Source organism: Perca fluviatilis, chromosome 12 (assembly GCF_010015445.1).
Source record: "Perca fluviatilis chromosome 12, GENO_Pfluv_1.0, whole genome shotgun sequence".
Lineage (NCBI taxonomy): Eukaryota > Metazoa > Chordata > Actinopteri > Perciformes > Percidae > Perca > Perca fluviatilis.
In genome coordinates, this window is record NC_053123.1 from 33054036 (window position 1) to 33074524 (window position 20489).

The 20489-nt window shown below is 39.1% G+C and overlaps 2 protein-coding genes across 2 annotated transcripts; both read right to left on the minus strand.

Moving 5' to 3' along the window:
- Window positions 1-1504: 1504 nt before the first annotated feature.
- On the minus strand, window positions 1505-2431 carry LOC120569277 (olfactory receptor 11A1-like). The gene has a single exon (XM_039817093.1). The coding sequence runs from the start codon at window positions 2429-2431 to the stop codon at window positions 1505-1507; it is 927 nt and encodes a 308-aa protein (XP_039673027.1).
- Window positions 2432-7504: 5073 nt separating this feature from the next.
- Window positions 7505-8428, minus strand: LOC120569278 (olfactory receptor 13C2-like). The gene has a single exon (XM_039817094.1). The coding sequence runs from the start codon at window positions 8426-8428 to the stop codon at window positions 7505-7507; it is 924 nt and encodes a 307-aa protein (XP_039673028.1).
- Window positions 8429-20489: the final 12061 nt, after the last annotated feature.

Below are 20489 nucleotides of genomic sequence, written 5' to 3' on the forward strand. Positions count from 1 at the left end.
TTTATAGATATGCTTACAGTGTGTGTTGAAGTCACTTCTTTTTCTAGTTTTTGTCCAGTCATGCTTGTTCTGTATGAACATTACTTGTAGAAAGATACTATATAGAATTAGACATAGCTTATGGAGATTTGTGCATATTGTAAAACATATTCTCCCATTATGAATAAGCTTTGAAATTAAGCCTAGTCCTTATAAATTTCCCAGGAACAAGAATTATCCCCAGCAGATTGGAATCATTTGCCTGTTGGTTTAAGATCCATTTCCATACTTGGTATGTTTAAGCATGCCCTATCTTTTCACTTTAAGATGGAATGCTATTGTTATTAAGGAAGCTGTCGCTGTTTTTATAATGTTTATACCTGACTGTATTTGGTGATCCACTCACACTCTAATGTTTATTTATTTATTTATTTATACTGTGGTTGTAATGTTTTGATCAACCTAATGTATGTGTTGATGTTTTTGTTTAGTTTTTTCCTGTTTTATGTATGTTGCATTGATTTTTTGTGCTATATGCTCTTGAAAATGAAATGATACATCTCAAGGGGTTTATCCTAATAACTAAATTTGAACGAACTTCTGTGTTGACCTTTTATTTTTTAGTTTGTATTATTAATTTGTTTTGTTTTTCCAATGTCATCGTCTTTTTTTTTTACTTTCGAATTTTTGTTCATTTTTGCTGTACAGCACCTTGTTACCCTTGATTTGAAATGTGTTTTATAAATAAAGTTTACCTCCTCGCTTATTTTTTGTAGCTGACAGGATCGTAATGTGGCATTATATGACTTCAAAGTCATAACATTTTCTTTTTTTGTGTTAGGGTTAGCAATCACACTAGCATGTGTTGACTCGTGATGGTGCCTGATATTAGCATCCTGAGGACATTTGGGGCTTTCCGGGATCCTGCGACTTTGCGGGATCCTGCCCAGTCAAATGTTTTTTTTATAAACAAGCTCTAATTTGAGGCTTTTTTATGCACTCTGGTACCTCATTTACATTCCAGGTACAACAAAATTCCCAGTGTGAATCAATTTATTTTCACTGTGAATAGACAAAAGGTCAGATAGCCACCAGACACCCTCATAAGTTGAGCATCAATATAAAAGTCATAGCTTTCGAAGTAAAAAATAAGGATTTACTCCTGAGTCAGAATGTGTTACGGTGAAAGACAAAAAAACAGCGACGAACACCAAATATTATTGTTACTCAAAACAACTTAGTTTGCTAATTACATTTATGAAAGTAAAGTAAAATACAGAAAAAAGTCTACATATCAGTTGTGATGACTTGATGATGTAGAATAAAATATTTTTTTTTGTATGAATACAGATATTAGCCATTACATTGTTCAAAATCAAGACACCTTGCTGTTCCCATAACAAACAGTACTGTGTATTTACAAACGGTCCATATATTACATACATTAAATACCTTTCAATAATTCACATCTCAGCATGATTATTTTAGAAGAAGTGCCTGTACATTAGTAATCAGTGTTATTACATCAAATAAATTTGGCTGGACAGAACAATCTTTTGAGATGTTTTGAAATTTCTTTCATCCTGAGCCCGTATATGAGTGGGTTAAACAAAGGTTGATACAAAATCATTTGTAACGTCATTATTAAGCGTGCAGTTTTAGGAAAATTGGATTCTACTCTTGCTATACTGATATCATATGCAGACAAAATGGAGAAACTGATTAAAACCAACAGGTGGGGTAAACAGGTCTCTGCTGCTTTTTTCCTGACTTCTCTACAACTTCGATAGGTTATAATAAATATCTTGGTGTATGTAAAGATTATGAAAAGCATAGGCAAAATTGAGAGATCTATTAAAGAGACTACACCATGAATAGTAATCACTCTTGATGTTACACATTGAAGTTTGTAAATTGAATTGTTACAAAATATTCCTTTTAAAGTTAAGTCACATAGTGTTGTTTCAGCACTCAATATTGTTAGGACTGCAACATGACACGCAGGCACAAGCCAAGCAAACAACAGAAAAATACTCACTGTGGTTTTTCTCATGATATTTGGATATTGCAGAGGTTTACAAATGGACACATATCTGTCATAGGCCATGGCTGACAACAGTAACAATTCAGAACTAGCTAAAGAGTAAAATATTTGAAATTGAAAGAGACAGGCTGAATAAGATATGATCTGTTTTTCAGATAAAAAGTCAATCAAAAGTTTTGGAAAGATATTTGTGCTGTAAAGAAGAGAGTTGATTAACAACGCTGCAATGAAAATGTACATAGGCTCATGGAGGTTTTGGTGAACATAGATAAGGTACACAATAGCAGAATTACTGCAGATTATTAGAATATATACTAATAACATAATGAAAAAATAAACATATCTGTATTTGTTAATTTCCACATGCCCACCAAGAGTTATATAAGTTGCATTTAACTCATCAGCCATTACGATTGTCTTAAACTAAATGTTCAGTGATAAAACAGGCAGAATTAATAACCAGTTCTGAATTATAAAGGCACTTGGTGTGTTGTTATCTACAACATTCAGAAAGTGAATTGTTTGAGTCTGTGAAACATTTTTATAAGATTGCTTCACTCTCCAATTAAACTTTCCACCAAAATAGTTACTAATATATGAAGAACTTCATCACACTCTGGAGGCCTGAAATCACAGCATTGTTTGACCTCCTTTTCTTGACCATGTGCTCCATTACGTAATCTTTCCAACTCAAAATATTGGCAGTTGTAGTCCTGTCAAGACTTTCAGGCAGGAGACCAGGGTTCGTATCTTGTTTGAAAATAACAGTAAACGCTGATTTTTCTTTTAACTTTACAAAACAAACTACATCACATTCTGCAACATGTGCGTAACCGAAAGTGAAGTAGTTTCGCATTGCCAGACCAATCTCCACAGCGCTGCGGGTTAAGTCTGGCAACATGAGTATACACTCCATGGATAGGAGAAAAAAAGGTCAGAGGTTATGTGCATTTCTTTAAACCAATCACAATCGTCTTGGGCTGTGCTAATCTCTGGATGCAACGACAGTGTCTCTGCAAAATTGTCACGGGAAGGAACCTATTTAGGTGCAACATTTGCACCCCATAAAAGAAAATGCCACATACACCATTAAATTAAGTTAACTATTCACACAATACATTAAAGTGAGTTATATAAATTAGCTGCATACATATTTAAATGTAATTTGCTAATACCAGTATTCGCCGTGTGTATTTTATCCACAGCAAGTCCCTGCCAATTGGTCCCAATTCCACATGTGGTGGAACTGTTTTTAAGAAGCTGTTAAAGACAAATCTGTTTCATAAGCACTTTGTCCTGTAAAGTGTGTTGTGCCTCCTGTGTAGTTTCTATTGTTTGAGTGTTCAACTACTTCTTCTGTCTTTCTTTTTTTCTTGTAGGAGCATATTACCAACTGAAGTGCAGAATGCCATTAATCAATTAAATGTAAACAGGGGTGCTTGAGGGGCTTGATGGATAGAAAACAGGCTTCCCATATTCTTATGTATCAATTGCTGATTTAATCATCCTCTTTGTTTATTTGTTATTTGTTTATTGGATATTTCAAACCTTTATAACAAATAAAAAACAGAAAAATTGGGCGTGCAAAATTATTCAGTGAGGATCTCTGAATGATCCAATGTTGACCTAAATGACTAATGATGATAAATAGAATCCACCTGTGTGTAATCAAGTCTCCGTATAAATGCACCTGCTCTGTGATAGTCTCAGAGGTCCGTTTAAAGCGCAGAGAGCATCATGAAGAACAAGGAACACACCAGGCAGGTCCGAGATACTGTTGTGGAGAAGTTTAAAGCCAGATTTGGATACAAAAAGATTTCCCAAGCTTTAAACATCCCAAGGAGCACTGTGCAAGTGATAATATTGAAATGGAAGGAGTATCAGACCACTGCAAATCTACGAAGACCCGGCCGTCCCTCTAAACTTTCAGCTCATACAAGGAGAAGACTGATCAGAGATGCAGCCAAGAGGCCCATGATCACTCTGGATGAACTGCAGAGATCTACAGCTGAGGTGAGAGACTCTGTCCATAGGACAACAATCAGTCGTATACTGCACAAATCTGGCCTTTATGGAAGAATGGCCAGAAGAAAGCCATTTCTTGAAGATATCCAAAAAAGTGTTGTTTAAAGTTTGCCACAAGCCACCTGGGAGACCCACCAAACAGGTGGAAGAAGGTGCTCTGGTCAGATGAAACCAAAATCAAACTTTTTGGCAACAATGCAAAACGTTATGATTGGCGTAAAAGCAACACAGCTCATCACCCTGAACACACCATCCGCACTGTCAAACATGGTGGTGGCAGCATCATGGTTTGGGTCTGCTTTTCTTCAGCAGGGACAGGGAAGATGGTTAAAATTGATGGGAAGATGGATGGAGCCAAATACAGGACCATTCTGGAAGAAAACCTGATGGAGTCTGCAAAAGACCTGAGACTGGGATGGAGATTTGTCTTCCAACAAGACAATGATCCAAAACATAAAGCAAAATCTACAATGGAATGGTTCACAAATAAACATATCCAGGTGTTAGAATGGCCAAGTCAAAGTCCAGACCTGAATTCAATTGAGAATCTGTGGCAAGAACTGAAAACTGCTGTTCACAAACGCTCTCCATCCAACCTCACTGAGCTCGAGCTGTTTTGCAAGGAGGAATGGGCAAAAATGTCGGTCTCGATGTGCAAAACTGATAGAGACATACCCATGCGACTTACAGCTGTAATCGCAGAAAAGGCCCAAAGTATTAACTTAAGGGGCGGGAATAATTTTGCACGCCCAATTTTTCAGTTTTTATTTGTTAAAAAGGTTTGAAATATCCAATAAATTTCGTTCCACTTCATGATTGTGTCCCACTTGTTGTTGATTCTTCACAAAAAATTACAGTTTTATATCTTTATGTTTGTAGCCTGAAATGTGGCAAAAGGTCTAAAAGTTCAAGGGGGCCGAATACTTTCGCAAGGCACTGTAATGCTAAACCCACAGGGGCCGTCTTTATTGACTTAACTAAAGCTTTTGCTTTTGTTGATCACTATCTGCTTTTAGATAAGCTCAATACTATTTGCCTCTCTGAATATGCAGCTCTGTCGTTCAATTCTTAATTGCATAGCCGAATAAGAAACTTGCCTTTCAGCATATAGTTTGGATTCTTGACTATTTTGATGTTGTATATCAAAATGCATTTAAATCAGGCCTTGTTCCACTTAACACAGCATGAAATAGACTGCATATTTTTCCTTGCATTTCATTTTCTCACTCACCACTGTACAATGTATAATGCACTTTAATGGCCATCTCTAAATGTTAGACACATTCATAGGCTTCAACGTATATTTAAATGTATTTATTTCAATTATCCTTATTTACAACAGTATGTTGTACTTTTTACCTCAAGTTACCAAGTTCGGCACTCTGATCAGCTCTATTTCTATGTCTGTCCTTTTAAGAAAACAATTTGAAAAAGAGCTTTTAAGTTTAAATCTCAAGCAGATTGGAATCATTTACCTGTTGCTATAAGACCCATTACCATACTTGGTATGTTTAAGCATGCCTTGTCTTTTCACTTTAAGATAGACTGCTATTGTTATTAATGAAGCTGTCACTGTTTATCTAGTTTCGCATTGCGAGACCTTCCTCCACAGCGCTGTGGAGGAAGGTCTTGCTAGTCCACACAGCATCGGAAAAAAAACATGCTCTGGTTTATTGGCATTTCTCTAAACCAATCACAATCGTCTTGAGCAGCGTTAAGCCCCGGATGGAGCCACGGTGCCTCTGCTAAATAGCTTTGGGAAGGAACTTGTTTTGGTGGAACATGTGTAGGTTTAGAAGTTGTTTTATTCATACAACAGAAAACTCAGATTTTACAGATAGTCTAGCTAGCTGTCTGGATTTACCCTGCAGAGATCTGAGGAGCAGTTAACCATAGTCCTCATAAATGCACCAGAGTTTAGAACAACAACACAAAGAAAGACGAAGGGAAAAGAAATCTGGCCCAAAAGAGTGAAATCCAGCAGAGTGGATCATTGTGTATAGATTACTGTTTATTTTATGTTTATACCGGAATGTATTTCCATTCATACTTTACTGTTTATTCATTATTGGCCATTTTGGCCACCCTGTAGTTGTAATGTTTTGATCAACTTAATGGAGCTCAGCGTAAGTTCTTACAGGAAGACTTCATATTCCTTTTTTCATCGCTCCTAATGATCAGCTGTTTCATGGTATATCACTTGTCAGTAGTATATCAGATCCAGCTGTGTTAGTTAAACCAATCAGAGTAGGCCATTTGTCAAAAGCCTTTAACAGCATGACATCCTGTTTTAAATCTGCTCTCCCCCCTGCAGTTGTCAGTTGTCGTCTCAGGAATAGAGTGCGTCCCGCCTCCTCCCCTTCAACCAACGGTGGTCTCACCCACGCCCTTGGGTATTGTCACTACTTGGCTGTCGATGGCTCCTGTGCACCTTCATCACCACCACCAGTGTCTGGACTCCATCGGGGGATATGTTTAGGTTTCACTACCCCTTTATGACATTTGGTTTCGATTGAGTCCTATCTCCAGAGACTCGCTACATTTTCATGTTTGTTTGTACAATAAATATGTTCATATTGGCAAGGAAGTCTCTCCTGATTGAAATATGTGTTGTTGTTTTTGTGTTGTTTTTTCCTGTATGTATGTTGTCGCATTGATTTTCTTGATTGTGCTATATGTTGGGATCCCTTTGAAAACGAGATGATACATCTCAAGGGAAGAAATTCCCAGTGTGAATCTATTTATTTTCATTGTGAATATGAAAATAGTCAGATGGCCACTGGACACCACGTACGTTGAGTATCAATAGCAAAGTCATAGCTTAATATAAGGACTTACTACTGAGTCAGAATGTGTTGCTGTGGAAGAACTAATAAATAGAGGTGAACAAAAAATATCATGCTTACTCAGGAAACATGTTGGCAAATTATCTGTGAAGTGAAAGGCATGTTCACACTTTATGTTTGGTATTAACACATTATCTATCTACATTAATACAATTAATATTGCTGAATGTCAACATTTAATTTGATCACTGTAACCAGAGCCAATTTTAGGAATATGAATGTCATCTCTGAGTCAGAATGTGTTACAATGAAAGACAAAAAAAACAGCGGTGAACAACAAATATCATTGTTATTCCAAAGAACTTAGTTTGCTAATTACATTCATGACAGTAAAGTAAAATATAGAAAAAAAGCCTACATATCAGCTGTGATGACTTGATAATGTAGAATGTTTTTTTGTATAAACACAGATAATAGCCGTTACATTGTTCAAAATCAAGACACCTTTCTGTTCCCATAACAAACAGTAAAGAGTCTCTTTAACAGTAAATACACAGTACTGTGTATTTACAAACATGGAAATAACAATTCAATTCAATCCCTCAATTTACATCTCAGCATGATTATTGCAGAAGAAGTGCCTGTACATTAGTAACAATTAGTTATTATATCAAATAAATTTGGCTGGACAAAACAATCTTTTGAGATGTTCAGAAATTTCTTTCATCCTGAGCCCGTATATAAGTGGATTAAACAAAGGTTGATACAAAATTATTTGTAATGTCATTATTAATCGTGCAGGTTTAGGAAAATTTGATTGCACTCGAGCTATAATGATATCATATGCAAACAAACAGGAGAAACTGATTAAAACCATCAGGTGGGGTAAACAGGTATCTGCAACTTTTTTCCTGACTTTTCTGCAGCTTCGATAGGTTATTATAAATATCTTGGTGTATGTAAAAACTATGAAAAGCATGGGCAGAATTGAAAGATCTAATAAAATAACAATACCAAATATAGTAATTACTCTTGATGTCACACATTGAAGTTTGTAAATTGAATTGTTACAAAATATTCCTTTTAGTGTTAAGTCACACAGTTTCGCTTCAGAACTCCATATTGTTTGGACTGCAAGATGACAAGCAGGCACAAGCCAAGCAAAAAACAGGAAAATACTCACTGTGGTTTTTGTCATGATATTTGGATATTGCAGAGGTTTACATATAGACACATATCTGTCATAGGCCATGGCTGACAACAATAAGAATTCTGAACTGCCTAAAGAGTAAAATATTTGAAATTGAAAGAGACAGGCTGAATAAGATATGATCTGTTTTTCAGATAAAAAGTCAAACAAAAGCTTTGGATAGATAGCAGTGCTGTAAAGAACAGAGTTTAGTGTCAAACCAGCAATGAAAATATACATAGGCTCATGGAGGTTTGGGTGAACCCAGATAAGGTACACAATAATAGAATTACTGCATAATATTAGAATATATGCTATAAACATAATAAAAAAATAAACATATCTGAATCTGTCAACTTCCACATGCCCACCCAGAGTTATGTATGTTACATTTAACTCATCCATTAATGATGTATAAAACTAAATGTTCAGTAATAAAACAAGCAGATTTGATAGCCACCGTCCATGAATTAAACTTTGAAAAGAACTCTCACTTTCATGATTATACTAAAATCCAACCTGTACTGATGTGTCTTACTCTTTCAAAGGTATCTGACCTTGATAGTCACTTGGTGTGTGTTCAACTCCAAAATTCAGAAAGTGAACTGTTTGACGCCGTGGACCGTTTTTATGAGATTGCTTCACTCTCCAAGGATCTCATTAAACTTTCCACCAAAATAGTCACTAATATATGAAGAACTTATACAAACTGCGGAGGCTTGAAGTTGCAGCATTGTTTGACCTCCTTATCCTGACCATGTGCTCCATTACGTAATCTTTCCAACTCAAAATATTGGCTGTTATAGTCTTGTCAAGACTTTCACCCGGGAGACCGGGGTTCGTGTCTTGTGTGAAAATAAAAGTAAACACAGATTTCCTTTTTTTACTTTACACATGAATTACAAAGTTAAGTAACGTAACAAATACACAGATTTTAATCCAAACTACAATCTTTAAAATTTAACATATATAACTCATATATATCATATATGTGGAAGTTCACAAATATAGATTCCTTTGTTTTGGGATCATGTTTGCAGCATATATTCTAATAATTTTCATTAATTCCACTATTGTGTGCATCATCATAAATTACCAAAACCTCCATGCGCCTATGTACATTTTTATTGCAGCTTTTTAAGTTAATTCTGTTCTTTTCAGCACTGCTATCTATCCAAAGCTTTTAAATGTTTTTGGTTTATTTTATCTGAGAAACAAATCATATCACATTCAATGTGTCACTTTCAATATTTCTAATTTTACACTTTAGGGGATTCAGAATTCTTGCTGTTGTCAGCCATGGCTTATGCCAGATATGTGTCTATATGTAAACCTTTTCAATATCCAACTATCATGAGAAATTGACTATTAGTATTTTTTTGGTGTTGGCTTGGCTTGTGCCTGCTTGTCAGGTCGCGGGGTCAGCTGCATTGAGTGCTAAGAAAAAACTGTAACTTTAAATGGAATCTTTTGTAATAATTCAGTTCAGAAAATTCACTGTGTGGTTTCAAGAGGACTGTCTGTGTATGGCGTGATTATTTTGCTCAATATGTGTTTTTTCCTATGCTTTTCATAGTTACATACACCAGGATATTTATAATAACCTATCGAAGTAGTAGAGAAGTCCGGACAAAAGCTGCAAAGACCTGTTTACCCCACGCTCGATGGAGTTTTTTGCCCCCAACTGCTCCATCCAGGCAGCGCTGTGACCGCTGCATTCAAGGTTACCTAACCTTAACCCTAACCCTAACCAGTGCCTCCCAACAGTGCCTGGTAGGCAGCAAAAAACATTGATAAACTTACCCCGCCTGTTGATTTTAATCAGTTTTTTGTTGTTGTGTACATATGATAATATGATACTTAGACTGGAATCTGACTTTCCACAGTTTATAATTACTGTTTTGTATCATCCTCTCTTTAATCCGATCATATACGGACTAAAAATGAAAGATATATTTAAACACCTGAAGAGGTTGTTGTCAGTAAAATTATCTGTTGTATAAACACATTTTCAACATGTGTTGAAATGATTTATCAGGTCTATGACAAGCATTTTAAGGATTTGTTTTGAACACAGTAAATATCATCAGCTTCACCAATGTTATGTATTTTATTTAATCAACTAATCATAAATTTAATTATTAATTCATAATTTCCCCTTCAGTTAGCTGTAACAAAACAGAACCTCGCCTTGGCTGACTCTCGTGGTACAGATAAGTCAGTACATTTGAGTAAAAGCAGGCTTCACTTATCCCGAGTGAATGCACTACGCGAAACTCAGATGTGGGGGGTTGTCTGGGATATTCAGGTATTATTCAGGTTTTAGAGGCGTGTACAGCACATTCAGAATATGTCTCAATCTGGGTTTTTACTGCAGTTTGTGCCAGTTTACAGCTAACGGTCAGCTCTGTGCGTTGCTATGGTTACTGTACACAAACCAACCAGTCGACAGTTTGCAGCGCTGCAGTAAAGATGCACGGCCAAAAGAAAAACAGAAGAAACGGCTACTTTTAAAACATTATCAAAGACTTGGAAAACAATGTTTTTGGATATGAGCCAACCTTTTCAAGTAGCTGGTTGAAGGAATGAGGGATGCTGTGTTCACATGCTCCAACAAGTCCTCCACTGCTGGAAGACTCTGAAATATTCCTGTTTTGCAAACTGGAATACTATGTGCATGTAAATGTAGCTGCAGCTTCACCTGCAAAAACTTCCCAGAGTGTCTTTGCTTCATGTCTCTTGCTTTGCGCCCCCACTCAGTTACAGTGCCTTGCGAAAGTATTCGGCCCCCTTGAACTTTTCGACCTTTTGCCACATTTCAGGCCTCAAACATAAAGATATAAAACTGTAATTTTTTGTGAAGAATCAACAACAAGTGGGACACAATCATGAAGAGAAACGAAATTTATTGGATATTTCAAACCTTTTAAACAAATAAAAAACTGAAATATTGGGCGTGCAAAATTATTCAGCCCCCTTAAGTTAATACTTTGTAGCGCCACCTCGATTACCGCAGCTGTAAGTCGCTTAGGGTATGTCTCTATCAGTTTTGCACATCGAGAGACTGACATTTTTGCCCATTCCTCCTTGCAAAACAGCTCGAGCTCAGTGAGGTTGGATGGAGCCGTTTGTGAACAGCAGTTTTCAGTTCTTTCCACAGATTCTCGATTGGATTCAGGTCTGGACTTTGACTTGGCCATTCTAACACCTGGATATGTTTATTTGTGAACCATTCCATTGGTAGATTTTGCTTTATGTTTTGGATCATTGTCTTGTTGGAAGACAAATCTCCGTCCCAGTCTCAGGTCTTTTGCAGACTCCATCAGGTTTTCTTCCAGAATGGTCCTGTTCTTCGCTCCATCCATCTTCCCATCAATTTTAACCATCTTCCCTGTCCCTGCTGAAGAAAAGCAGGCCCAAACCATGATGCTGCCACCACCATGTTTGACAGTGGGGATGGTGTGTTCAGGGTGATGAGCGTGGTGTTGCTTTTACGCCAAACATAACGTTTTGCATTGTTGCCAAAAGCGAGTTCGATTTTGGATTTCACCACAGCACCTTCTTCCACATGTTTGGTGTGTCTCCCAGGTGGCTTTGTGGCAAACTTTAAACGACACTTTTATGGATATCTTTAAGAAATGGCTTTCTTCTTGCCACTCTTCCATAAAGGCCAGATTTGTGCAGTATACGACTGATTGTTGTCCTATGGACAGAGTCTCCCACCTCAGCTGTAGATCTCTGCAGTTCATCCAGAGTGATCATGGGCCTCTTGGCTGCATCTCTGATCAGTCTTCTCATTGTATGAGCTGAAAGTTTAGAGGGACGGCCGGGTCTTCGTAGATTTGTAGTGGTCTGATACTCCTTCCATTTCAATATTATCGCTTGCACAGTGCTCCTTGGGATGTTTAAAGCTTGGGAAATCTTTTTGTATCCAACCGGCTTTAAACTTCCCACAACAGTATCTCGGAGCTGCCTGGTGTGTTCCCTGTTCTTCATGATGCTCTCTGCGCTTTACACGGACCTCTGAGATTACTACAGAGCAGGTGCATTTATACGGAGACTTGATTACACACAGCTGGATTCTATTTATCATCATTAGTCATTTAGGTCAACATTGGATCATTCAGAGATCCTCACTGAACTTCTGGAGAGAGTTTGCTGCACTGAAAGTAAAGGGGCTGAATAATTTTGCACGCCCACTTTTTCAGTTTTTTATTTGTTAAAAAAGTTTGAAATAGCCAATGAATTTCGTTCCACTTCATAATTGGGACCCACTTGTTGTTGATTCTTCACAAAAAATTACAGTTTTATATCTTTATGTTTGAGGCCTGAAATGTGGCAAAAGGTCGAAACGTTCAAGGGGGCCGAATACTTTCGCAAGGCACTGTAGTTTAAAGCAAGGCGATAAGCCTCTCTCCATTCACTTTCTGAGGACTTTGTTACCATACTTTCACCTTTTTGACCTACTATAACATTATAAAGGTTTATTAAGACCATTGTAAATTAAAAAGAAATTACAAAAAAGCTGGAGGGGGGTAAAGTTAAGAGAAAACCCCCCAAATTTGCAAGATTAAAGACCTACATTTACAGGCTTTCTAGAATTTGAGTTAGACCCCACATGCAACAGATGTAAACAAAGCCATATTACATATGTTCTGGACATGTCCAAGAATACATCACTTCTGGCAGTCAGTTTTTTCTTTCTTTTTTTAAGATTATTTTTGGGGCTTTTTTTGTAGTGAAAGTGGATAGACAGGAAAGGTGGAAGAGAGATTGGGGATTCAGCAAAGTGCCACAGGTCAAACTCGAACGAAGGACTCGATCCTACTCGGTGAGCTACACATGGTTGCCCCCAGCAGTCAGTTAAATAATCTTTCTGAAATACTGAAGGAGCCAATTGATCCATCCCCTCTCTCTGCTCTGTTCGGTGTTATAGCCAACCCAGTCTCATGTCAGTTTGTGATGGCATCATGAAAGATCGTGATACCATCACAATCTTGTGAAGATTTACGTGATGGGGGTCACGAATTTTAAACTCATGTGTTTCAACAGGAAGCGTCTTTTGTGATCACAGATTGTTTCTGCCAGTCCGGCTGCAGCAGAGAAGCAGGATTCAGCTTTGATATTATTGGTATTTTTAGCCTTATAACTGCTGTTTTAATCAACGTTTATTTCTTATTCTTCAACGTTCCAGATGTTATCATGGTTTATATGTATTTATTTTAATGTCATTATTTCGGTCTTATTTCCAGGGAAGCTGGATAGCTTTGTTGTTTATTGATATTTTTAAAACTATAACACTACATCTATCAACATAAAGGCAGTTACACACCAACCAGACGGCTGACCGTTGGCAGAAAAGGCAGTTGGGCTGATCAGTCTCCCCGAGTTGGTCCAAAAAGTTCCTCAGAACACACCAAAGAGACAAGATGTAATATGTCTCCATAACAGCAGGCGGCGCTAATCTGTATTGTCGCCCAAAAAATGAAAACCGGCACCTGACTGGACGAACGCGTCACGTGGGTCTGGCTGCTGCTTCCGGATTTTGTGTTGTTCAACCGGCCACTACTGGTGACTCAATCAGAATACGATCTCATATTGTACTAAAATAGTTCACCTAAACGTGTTTCTGAAAACATTTTAAGAAAGAAATAGGCGAAATAAGGTCAGTTTAAAAGATTTTTTTGACAGGCTTAGTCACTGTCATCCTGCTTGCCATTTCCGGGTGACTCCCGACTGCCCTGTCTCCAACTGTCGACAAAATGAAGGCCGACACCTCCTCCAACGGACGACGGCACAGAACACAGCAAGCAGACTCGAGTCACTGACCTTGCCAGACTGTCTAACGGCCGATTATTGGCCCGGTGTGTAGCTGCTATTAGATGTTATCATGGTATGCATTTCTTTATTTTAAAAATATTATTTTGGTCTTCCTACTGGTAAAATATTACAGTAAAAAGTAAAAAGACAGAACACTACGATATGGGCCAAGCTTGGCGCATTCTAAGCCGATATCCCACAATGCAGTGCGGGTATTCATTTCAGAGAATCAGACAGTAATCAGGGGGTGTGTAATGCCAGTATTGCTTTAATGTACATATTTAGTCAGCGGTTTTGTCATCAGCAACAACATGTTGCTCAGCTTTGTTCCAGAAAGTTTTGCACTGTAATAAAGTTTAAAAAAATCAGCTGAAGACTCCGAAAGTGACGTAGTAATTACTGCTGAATATGAGAATGAGAATGAGAATATATACAATAAAAATACCAATAATGAAAAAAATGTGTTTTATGCTAAGCACTTTGATTTGCCTTGTCGCAGAAAATTACTAGGCCTATATAAAAAAAGACTACGGTTCAGTGTTTAGAAATACAGCCTATTGGCTGGTTTAACTAATTTGCATTTGACTTTTGCTGTTGTGAAAAACAAAAAATAATCTATTTTTTATATTTTTAAATATGTTTTTTTAATTTATTTAATCTAGCATTTTTTATTTTATTTTCCATGCATCGTTATTTAAAAATGCAATTTTCAAATTTTGCGGTTGATGAATGTTAATAGCAAAGAGTAAAGGGAAAAAAACATGAGCACATTAATGTGTGAGACTTAGTTTGATTTAACATCACCCTGCATTATTAGTTGTTTTAAATAAATGACTTTTTTGAAATAACAATTTATGGTAGGCCTTACATATTAATAATTATATTCGGAAGATGATCCTCATATCAATCATCATGGTTACAGTTTGTAGCCATCCTAACCTTTGTAGCCTTTACTGAGAGACTATCTTTTCAAAATTAAGAAGGGACTAGTTTTAGAAAGCATTTTCAAGAAATTAAAAAGATGAGCAGATTGTTGTCAAGGTGTTTGTTCACAGAGTAAGATGTATATAGCTTTGTATGGGTGTGTGCATACACAACATGTGTTTTGGCATTTTTGGCACACTTCTACCTCAGCCTATACTGCACACAGACACAAGTACTTTTGCATGTTCTGCTGAAACAGAGACCTGTGTTGCCATGCCAACATCTCATTCAACCATTTCACAAACTGAGGAAGGGTCGTGACATGGTTCAGAGGGTATCAGAGGTCATAAATGATGAACCAATCAATGGGCTCTGCTCCTATAGGCACCTTGGTGTGTATATGGACAACACCTTTGATTGGAAGGCCCATGTTGAAAGTGTGTGTTATTATTTAGAGCAGACTCACGGTGAATCAGAGGGTTTATATTATACTAGGCTGCATTACAGAGCATTTTAATATGTCAGCATGGCAAAATCGAAAACATCTAATTTAAAGCTTACTTGTCAGGTGACAGTCTCTCCAGGCAAGCACAGATAATATGGTCTGATATGTCTTTATTCTCCATGCCAGGTATGAGCTCTTATCCTCTGGCAGAAGAAATAGGGCACCCCAATGTAAACTAAATATTTCTAAAGTAAAGCCCTAATTTGGACCTACCTCAATTAAAACTTTAAATAATGTTGCCTGAGGCTGCAGGGGTTTTGCAATACCTTCATGATATGATGCCTATAGGGTTGTGTGTTGGTCTTGTCACTGTTTGTGAAAGATGAGCAATAGATTGTGGCTGTGTGATGTTTCTCAGTCTGGCTTCCTATCACTTAATTATATGTCCGCTGTATGATAAAACAATATGTCCGGTGATATGTGTGAAGCATTTGAACTCAAGGTATATCTAACTCAAGGTAGATATCCCTCTGGGGGCAATAACGTATCATCTGCAAAGTGGTCTCCATGATATGTGACAATTTACATGTTGTCGTAGAACTATAGCAAACACATCGTTGGAAAGGCCTCAACATTGACAGTAACATATGTTAGTCTGGAGAGGATACATTACTCCTGCTTTGAAATATTGACCTCTGAACCTTGAACCCAGTACATCTTTGAAGGCTTGTCATTTAGCAACAGAAGGTGCTACACACATACGACCAGCTGTGATAGAAAGCTCTGGACCTCAGCTGTCATGTAGATATGGTCTCCAAAGTTTACCCACTGTAAGCACTGTCAAATATGGTAATAAGCTATTTTCATCTATTTAACGATTTGATTTTCCCCATCCCAAAAAACACCAGAGTGTATCAAAAATTCTACACTGCCAACTTCTACTTATGAGAAATATAACAATATATTTAAAAACTACAATTCCCACTATAGACGCGGTCCAGAACCTGTTACAAAGCTAGTTTACTTGTAGTTCTTCCAGGGTGGATGGGCGGACATGTTCGGCTCCTATGTTTCTGCCATCTGCTGTGAATGGGCTTCAATCCATTTCAGATTGCTGCTGCCAGCCAGCCAGCCGAGCAAACAGTGCATGAGACAAATACATGAAACTGTATTCTATTATTAGGGCCCGAGCACGAAAGTGCCAGGCCCCAACGGTGCCGTGCACTGAAAGTGTGAAGGAACCTATTGTTTTTCGTCAGATTATTTTTCCGAGTCCATCGTTGCGCATTTTTGAGGGGGTTAGCATGGCGAAAACTCACAACAATTTGCAAACATGTCACAACTGGTGAAAATTGCAAAGATTCAAAATAATTACTTATATGCACCACTAGGTGCGCTATTGCGCGCAGAAAAACACGCGTTTGGCCCTATAACTCCCAAGCCGTACATTGCACATTCAAAACCATATATCTTCGCATTCCCTGGATCCGGCTGAATCTCCTGATCGTACGCCCCGCATTTCCGCCTAGACTTTTATGCCTGAAAAATGGCGATTTATTGAAAACCTACTTTGCTGAACTCCTCCTAGACCGTGCGACCGATCTGCATAAAACTTGGCAGGTAGCATCTCTACCTGACAAAAAGTTATCCAAAGAATTTTTATAGAAAAAAATTGCACATATTACGTACAAACAAATGTGTGTAGCTAAGTATGAAAACACCAACTTTGCCATATCTCATACAAAATAATTGCTATTAACGCAAAACTTAAGATTCTTGTTTGCCATGACCCTCTGCAGGTGCCCCACACATTTTACGAACATTGGCCACTAGGGGGCACTACGAGTACATAAAGTTTATACCTCATGAACTGCTCATCAGATTTTTACAAAATTTGATGGGTACCATCTAGGGCATCTCATGAGGCCACCCCTATAGTAAGGTACGGACTGGTCAAAATGGGCGTGGCCTATGTGACCTTAATTGGTTTTAGCCCTTGGGCACATTTTTGACGGCCTCAGTAAACACGAAAACTCACAAAAATTGGCGCACACACAAACACCTGGGAGCTTTGTGAGAGTGTACAGTGATTTGGGCCATACCTCTAAGCGGGCTCCATAGCGCCCCCTAACAGGCCTTAACATGGACATAGTTGCTCCGATCATCACCAGATTTAATACACATATTGCTCTAATCATTGCAGACATATTTCCCATTTAACTTCATTAGCTCCGCCCAACCGGAAGGCGGACATTTTTAATTATGCATTTTTCAGGTGTTTTACATTCTTTCAAACTCGTCCTAGGCCATGATTTCAATCTTCTCGAATCTTTGCAGTAGTATCTGTTGACCCTCATGACGAAAAGTTATCCAGAGAATTTTGATAGTTGAAAAAATGACAAGTTATAGGAACTTCCTGTCTAAACAGGAAGTTGCGTTATCTTTAACAATATTCCGATTGCAATTATTCCGATTGCCCCGAAACTTGACAAGGATGTTCCTCCTGGCCGGTTTAGCATCTGTGCCAAAGTTGCAATCGGCCATTATGGCGCTGTTTTAATTCCAATGGACACAAAACTTAAGAAAGTTGTTCCTCATGTGCCAATGAGGCTGTTTGCCAAAATGTCGTCAATTGGCCTTTAGATGGCGCTGTTTTGATTTTTTTTTATTAATTAGCTAATTTGCTTTGAGCAAAACCTCCTTTTTTTAACTCCTCCCAGAGCGTGAGTCCCATCTGCACAAAAATTTGAACGTAGACTCGGTGGACCCTCATGACAAAAATATATCAAAAGAATTTTGATAGCTAACACAATGCGCAAGTTACAGAGGACCAACTTCCTGCAGGGGGCTGTCGAAACAGGAAGTTGCGTATCTTAACAAGATGTATTCCCGATTGACACCAAATATGACAAAGTTGTTCCGTGTAGGGGTTTGAGCATCCACGCCAAATTTATAGTGCATCGGCCTTTAGATGGCGCTGTTAGAATTTTTTTTTATTTATTATTCACATCGTGATGTATGGGAAACATACTTTGTCTAACTCCTCCTGGGCTGTGAGTCCAATCTGCACGACAACTTGGATATAAACTCGGTTGACCCTCGTGACTTGCACAAAAGTGCAAGGCCCCAATGGTGCCTTGCACTGAAACTGCGAAGGAACCTATTGTTTTTTGTCAGATTATTTTTCCGAGTCCATCGTTGCATTTTTGAGGGGGTTAGCATGCACGAAAACTCACAACAATTTGCAAACATTTCACAACTGGTGAAAATTGCAAAGATTCAAAATAATTACTCATTTGCACCACTAGGTGGCGCTATTGCAGAAAAACACACGTTTGTCCCTATAACTCCCAAGCCGTACATCGCACATTCAAAAACCATATATCGTCGCATTCCCTGGATCCGGCTAATGATGTGGGCTATGTGAATAACTGGAGGGCGTTCTGGGGAAAGCCTGGTCTGATTGAGAGAAACGGCATTAATCCCACCTGGGACGGAGCCGCTCTCATATCAAAAAATCTGACTGAGTCTATTATCGGTCATAAACCATGACAACCCAAGTTTGATATTAGTAATCAGAGGTGCAGTGTAATGCGCCCCTCTGTGCTTCCGTTGGAGCAGTCGCCCACTCATAGTCTAATAAGCACGGTGTCTGTCCCCCGGCTCAGATCGGTTAAATCAAAGGTAAAGAAAAGATGCGCTATACTTAACAACCTAATTGGAATTAAAACGACTGCAATAGAACAAAATAGGAAAAATAGATGTGGACTATTAAATATTAGATCTCTGTCTTCTAAAGCAGAATAGGTAAACAAGTTGATATCAGATAATAACATTGATTTATTTTGTCTTACTGAAACCTGGCTGGGCCATGAAGACTATGTTAATCTAAATGAAGCCACTCCTCCCAGCCATATTAATACTCAAATTCCTAGAGGCTCAGGCCGAGGAGGGGGCGTTGCAGCCATCTTTGATGCAAGCCTGTTAATTACTCCTAAACCTAAATTACATTATAACTAATTTGAAGGTCTTGTTCTTAATCTTCAACATCCAAAATGGAAAACATTACAGCCAATTATCCATCCATCTCCATCCATCTTCGTCCGCTTATCCGGTGTCGGGTCGCGGGGGGAGCAGCTCCAGCAGGGGACCCCAAACTTCCCTTTCCCGAGCAACATTAACCAGCTCCGACTGGGGGATCCCGAGGCGTTCCCAGGCCAGGTTGGAGATATAATCCCTCCACCTAGTCCTGGGTCTTCCCCGAGGCCTCCTCCCAGCTGGACGTGCCTGGAACACCTCCCTAGGGAGGCGCCCAGGGGGCATCCTCACCAGATGCCCGAACCACCTCAACTGGCTCCTTTCGACGCAAAGGAGCAGCGGCTCTACTCCGAGCTCCTCACGGATGACTGAGCTTCTCACCCTATCTCTAAGGGAGACGCCAGCCACCCTCCTGAGGAAACCCATTTCGGACGGCTTGCACACTGGATCTCGTTCTTTCGGTCATGACCCAGCCTTCATGACCATAGGTGAGGGTAGGAACGAAAACTGACCGGTAGATCGAGAGCTTTGCCTTCTGGCTCAGCTCTCTTTTCGTCACAACGGTGTGATAGATGGAATGTAATACCGCACTCCGGCCGATCTCTCCGACCAATCTCCCCCTCCATTGTCCCCTCACTGCGAACAAAACCCCAAGGTACTTGAACTCCTTCACTTGGGGTAAGGACTCATTCCCTACCTGGAGAAGGCATTCGATCGGTTTCCTGCTGAGAACCATGGCCTCCGATTTAGAGGTGCTGATCCTCATCCCAACCCGCTTCACACTTCGGCTGCGAACCGATCCAGTGAGTGCTGAAGGTCGAGCCGATGATGCCATCAGGACCACATCATCTGCAAAAGCAGCGATGAGATCCCCAGCCCACCCGAACTGCAACCCTCCCCACCCCGACTACGCCTTGATATCCTGTCCATAAATATTACAAACAGGATTGGTGACAAAGCGCAGCCCTGGCGGAGGCCAACCCTCACCTGAAACGAGTCCGACTTACTGCGAGACCCGGACACAGCTCTCACTTTGGTCGTACAGAGATTGGATGGCCCTGAGTAGAGACCCCCTCACCCCATACTCCCGCAGCACCTCCCACGAGTATCTCCCGGGGGACCCGGTCGCACGCCTTCTCCAAATCCACAAAACACATGTAGACCGGTTGGGCATACTCCCAGGCCCCTCCAGGATCCTTGCGAGAGTGAAGAGCTGGTCCATTGTTCCACGACCAGGAC

Bases quoted from the DNA above. Each gene is read 5' to 3' on its own strand.
- LOC120569277 (XM_039817093.1), bottom strand. From the start codon at position 2,431: ATGGCTGATGAGTTAAATGCAACTTATATAACTCTTGGTGGGCATGTG.
- LOC120569278 (XM_039817094.1), bottom strand. From the start codon at position 8,428: ATGGATGAGTTAAATGTAACATACATAACTCTGGGTGGGCATGTGGAA.